The sequence below is a fragment of the Perca fluviatilis genome, chromosome 10 (genome assembly GCF_010015445.1).
Source record: "Perca fluviatilis chromosome 10, GENO_Pfluv_1.0, whole genome shotgun sequence".
NCBI classification, from domain to species: domain Eukaryota; kingdom Metazoa; phylum Chordata; class Actinopteri; order Perciformes; family Percidae; genus Perca; species Perca fluviatilis.
The window spans coordinates 16,418,417-16,422,739 of NC_053121.1; the positions used below are offsets into that span (position 1 = coordinate 16,418,417).

At 44.8% G+C, this 4,323-nt stretch overlaps 1 protein-coding gene across 1 annotated transcript; it reads left to right on the forward strand.

Annotated features, from left to right (window-relative positions):
• The first annotated feature begins 580 nt into the window (after window positions 1-580).
• Window positions 581-3,949, forward strand: dusp1 (dual specificity phosphatase 1). The gene is made up of 4 exons (XM_039813881.1): window positions 581-1,243; window positions 1,484-1,629; window positions 1,749-1,968; window positions 2,672-3,949. The coding sequence occupies exons 1-4, from the start codon at window positions 832-834 to the stop codon at window positions 3,025-3,027; spliced, it is 1,134 nt and encodes a 377-aa protein (XP_039669815.1). The 5' UTR covers window positions 581-831; the 3' UTR covers window positions 3,028-3,949.
• Window positions 3,950-4,323: the final 374 nt, after the last annotated feature.

A 4,323-nucleotide genomic window follows, 5' to 3' on the forward strand; every position in this document is an offset into this window, starting at 1 on the left:
GTGCCTGAGTCTCCCAGTTAAAACTTTATGGTTTAACTTTTTAATTCATCCACACTCGTAGTATATGGACATCCGGGAGGCTGCTGACTGAGGTCCCTCTGGACTCACTCGCTAACTGTAACTGGACTCACATTTACATTTATTTTCTGTGCAACTTTGGCAAAGTGCAATGTTTTTGTAGCCTACATCATATATAATAACCCCCATTTTGCACATGCAATGCACATCCAATCTGCACACGGTTTAAAGGGCAAACTTTTTTTGTTTACTTTTTTCTTGTTGTTTTTACTTTGAACTCTTATATTATGTTGGTTCTAGTGTTTTCTAGTGTTTTATCTGGGCTATCTGACAGCGTGCTCTCCTATGTGCCGTGCGCACTGCGCATGTGCACAAATGTCCTGCATGTGCGACGTGCGCGCGAGGCCCGTTCTGCAACCGCACCATGTACTCGTGGGGGGAGGGTGGCGGTCCATGCGATGACGTCCGCAGCGCTGACAGGAAGCCAAGAGGGGCGGGCGCCTGACGTGAGTGGCCTCTCATTCACAAGCACGAGCTGTATATAAACGCTTTCCGAAGCGCTCTGAGCCAGAAGCAACTCAAACGCAAGTTGAATATATATTAATATTTGAAAGAAGAACCACAACTACAGGATATACACTCAATAAAAGAAAAGGACCAGCTACTGATAGTCTTAAAACTTTTTGGACTGTTTTTCTTTTCCGGAAACAAAGGACTCGCCGCTTCAAAGATTAAGCTACTTTGGGGGAAAAGCTTCTTTTTTTTTTTTTAACAACAACAACCTAAACTTCTTTTTTGTTGCCGTACAAGCTTATGTATTTGGATTTTACATTTCTATCCCGCCGCCCTACTATGGTCATTATGGAGGTCCCCACTATCGACTGTGCGTCCCTCCGTGGTCTGTTGGAGGGCGACGTCCCGGCGGGCTGCTTGGTGCTGGACTGCCGATCCTTCCTGTCCTTTAACTCGGCCCACATATCGGGCTCTACCAACGTGCGCTTCAGCACCATAGTCCGCAGGCGGGCCAGGGGTGGTCTGGGACTTGAGCACATTGTCCCCAACGAGGACACCAGGAACCGGCTCCTGTCCGGGGAGTACCAGTCTGTCGTGCTGCTTGACGACCGCAGTTTGGACTTGAGACAGGCGAAGAAAGACGGGACATTGATGCTCGCTGTTACGGCCCTGTGTCGCGACCCCTGTGGGTCTAGGGTTTTTATTCTTAAAGGTGAGTTGTTGACTGCTTGAAATAGCCTCGCTCAATTGTTTCACTGTATCCTAACAACGGGGCAACAAATGCGGATTACAGCTGTCACCATACCAGCTGGTACTGGAGTAAACAATGTTCCAAAATAGCTCCATGAGCAGTTGCCACCTTTTTTTTGCAGACCCATATTTAAACGAGGATGTGTCTCTGTGCTATATGGTGTGATCTAATCTAGATGTCCTTTTTTTCTCCCCTTTTCAGGTGGCTTTGACAAATTTTCCACAGAGTTTCCAGAGATGTGTACCAAACCCTCCCCTCCACAAGGGCTTAGTTTGCCCCTGAGCTCCAGCCATCCTGGGAGCGCAGACCCAAGCTGTAGTCCATGCAACACTCCTTTATACGACCAGGTTAGTATTTGATTTAATCAGATTGCACACCGTGCTTTGTTTGTTTCTTACTTCCTGTTGTAACTGTTTTGTAGCTGACTGAATGGGGTTGCATTGTTTTGTTTTTTGTTTCTGTTTAGGGTGGTCCTGTGGAGATTTTGCCTTTCCTGTACCTCGGCAGTGCTTACCACGCTTCAAGGAAAGACATGCTTGACATGCTTGGGATCAGCGCTCTCATCAACGTCTCTGCTAACTGCCCCAACCACTTTGTGGACTCCTTCCTCTACAAGAGCATCCCTGTCGAGGACAACCATAAAGCCAACATCAGCTCCTGGTTCAACGAGGCAATTGAGTTTATCGGTGAGTACACACTCCATTTTTACCCCCTTCACACTCTTCCCCAACTGCCAAATTTGACGCGCCTATCACAGCTGTTACTCCTGAGCCTGCTGATGGCAAGCAACACAAACACCCAACCCCCCTTTATCTTCACAATACTCTTTGACTCCAATGTAAAAAAAAAAAAAAGTTCCCTCCAAAACCGACCAGCTGGCTCAGCACAGGCTCACCAATAGTGGTTACATCATCACCACCTCTCTGGCGTAGGAAAAAAGGGATGCCCCCATCTAATGAATTGCGAGGCAGCAGCCCCAAACTAGTTTTGTAGTGGGTAGGCAGGCTGTGCATGAATGGCTCCCTCCACGCCACTCTTTGTTCTGGCTAAACAAAAGGCAATTTCTCTTCTCTCACTGTCGGCCTTCCTCCCAGATCAATACCCCCCAGCAGGGGTCTGTCCCCCCCACCCTTTGTCCATTCAGACTGCCTCCTTTGGGAATAACCCCCACAAGCTCATACCCTGCACCCCTTTTAACTCTGTTCCTGTCTCTTAATGAGCACTGTTGGATTTAAAAGGGAACTGAAAGTGTTGCAAAGTCTTCAGTTTTTTTTTGCCTTCCTGTGGCCTGCAGAGTTTTAACTTCTGTTATTTGCAAATGCATTTAATCACGTGATAGATGTTTACGGTGAACTAATGTTGCTTTCTCTTCCCTTCTTCTCCCCCCAGACTCTGTGAGGAATAAAGGAGGCCGTGTGTTTGTCCACTGTCAAGCTGGCATCTCCCGCTCGGCCACCATTTGCCTTGCCTACCTCATGCGGACCAACCGCGTGAAGCTGGACGAGGCCTTTGAGTTTGTCAAGCAGCGCCGCAGCATCATCTCCCCCAACTTCAGCTTCATGGGTCAGCTCCTCCAGTTTGAGTCCCAGGTCCTGGCCACATCTAGCTGCTCGTCGGAGGCTGGCAGTCCAGCAATCCGCAACAACAGCACAGTCTTCAATTTCCCAGTGTCCATCCCTGTACACACCTCTGCTGGTCAGCTCTCATTCCTCCACAGCCCCATCACCACCTCTCCCAGCTGCTGAGGAAGGTGTGGGGAGCACAGACTTTGTTTGGACTGGTAACTGAAGTGACTTTACAAAGAGCACTGCACAAAACACAGTCCTGATTCTAATCCATTTGATGGTGATACTGTCACTGGACAGAATGAGAACTAGTATTTGGGGTCAGTTTGTGTGACTCTGTTAGCTGCTGGCCAAAACTTTTCAAAGAGAGATTAGAGAACTATTACCACGCAGTATTCATGTTGTACCTTCTCAATGTGAAAGTCATCCACAGTTTTAATCCTAGATGACTTTGAGAAATGGCTGAAAAGGTAGTTTAGATTAATCCTGTAGAGGGAATTGGAAGTATCTGAATATTCTTTATTCAGAAGGACTGGTTTTTATTTTTGTTTCCATGAAGGCAACTGCTTTTGATAATCGTAATCATTTTTAAGCAAACATAATGGAGAGGATTAACAGTTGTCTCAGGAATGTTGACTTATCCTCTCAAAATTCTATTTTGCTTTCTGTACTGGTTAAAGAAAGCTATTCAAGCCCATTGCGCAACATGGCATGGGAGTTACTCCTTCATTTGACGAACAATGAATGTATCCCCTTCTTTTCAGTGTAGATGTGGCAGGAATCTTCATGTTCACTTTGAGAGTTGAATGTGTTGCCAATTCAAATGCAAATACCTGCGATACAAGACATCATGAAACCTTGACGATCCTGACACATTGGGGAAATGGACCATAATTACCTCATGTTTCTGTACTGTGTCCTACAGCGCTGAGACAGACAGAACTCCAAAACTACTAAAATGGGGGCACGTAGTCCCCAGTGGCTGCATTCTGACATATTTATTGAACTAAAGTAATATATTTCTTTATCATATCTATTTTTGCATACGTTTGTTTAAATGTTTTTATACCGTTTAATAAATCTCATTTGACTTTTGTACTCAGTTGAAGATTTTCTATTTTTTTTCTCTGTCTGACAGACATTCACTGGTGTGACCAATGGTGCACAATGACTTGCAAATCATTTTAGGCAAAACAGATTTAGTTTTTGTCACATCTAGTTATCTACCAATATATCAGTCTTCAGGTTATAAATATTATGCAAATTTAGTGTGAAATTCATAAGCTTACTGTCTCAAAATTGAATGAATAAATTATATCCCTAGAAATAAAAAATGTGTTTGTGTATGGCCTGTAGTACAAACATTTTAGGGCAGCAACTAACCATTATAATTTCCCAAAGCACAAGTCGACATTCAAATTGCCTGTTTTGTGTGACCAACAGTCCAAAACTGAGACATTTCCTTTAATATTATAG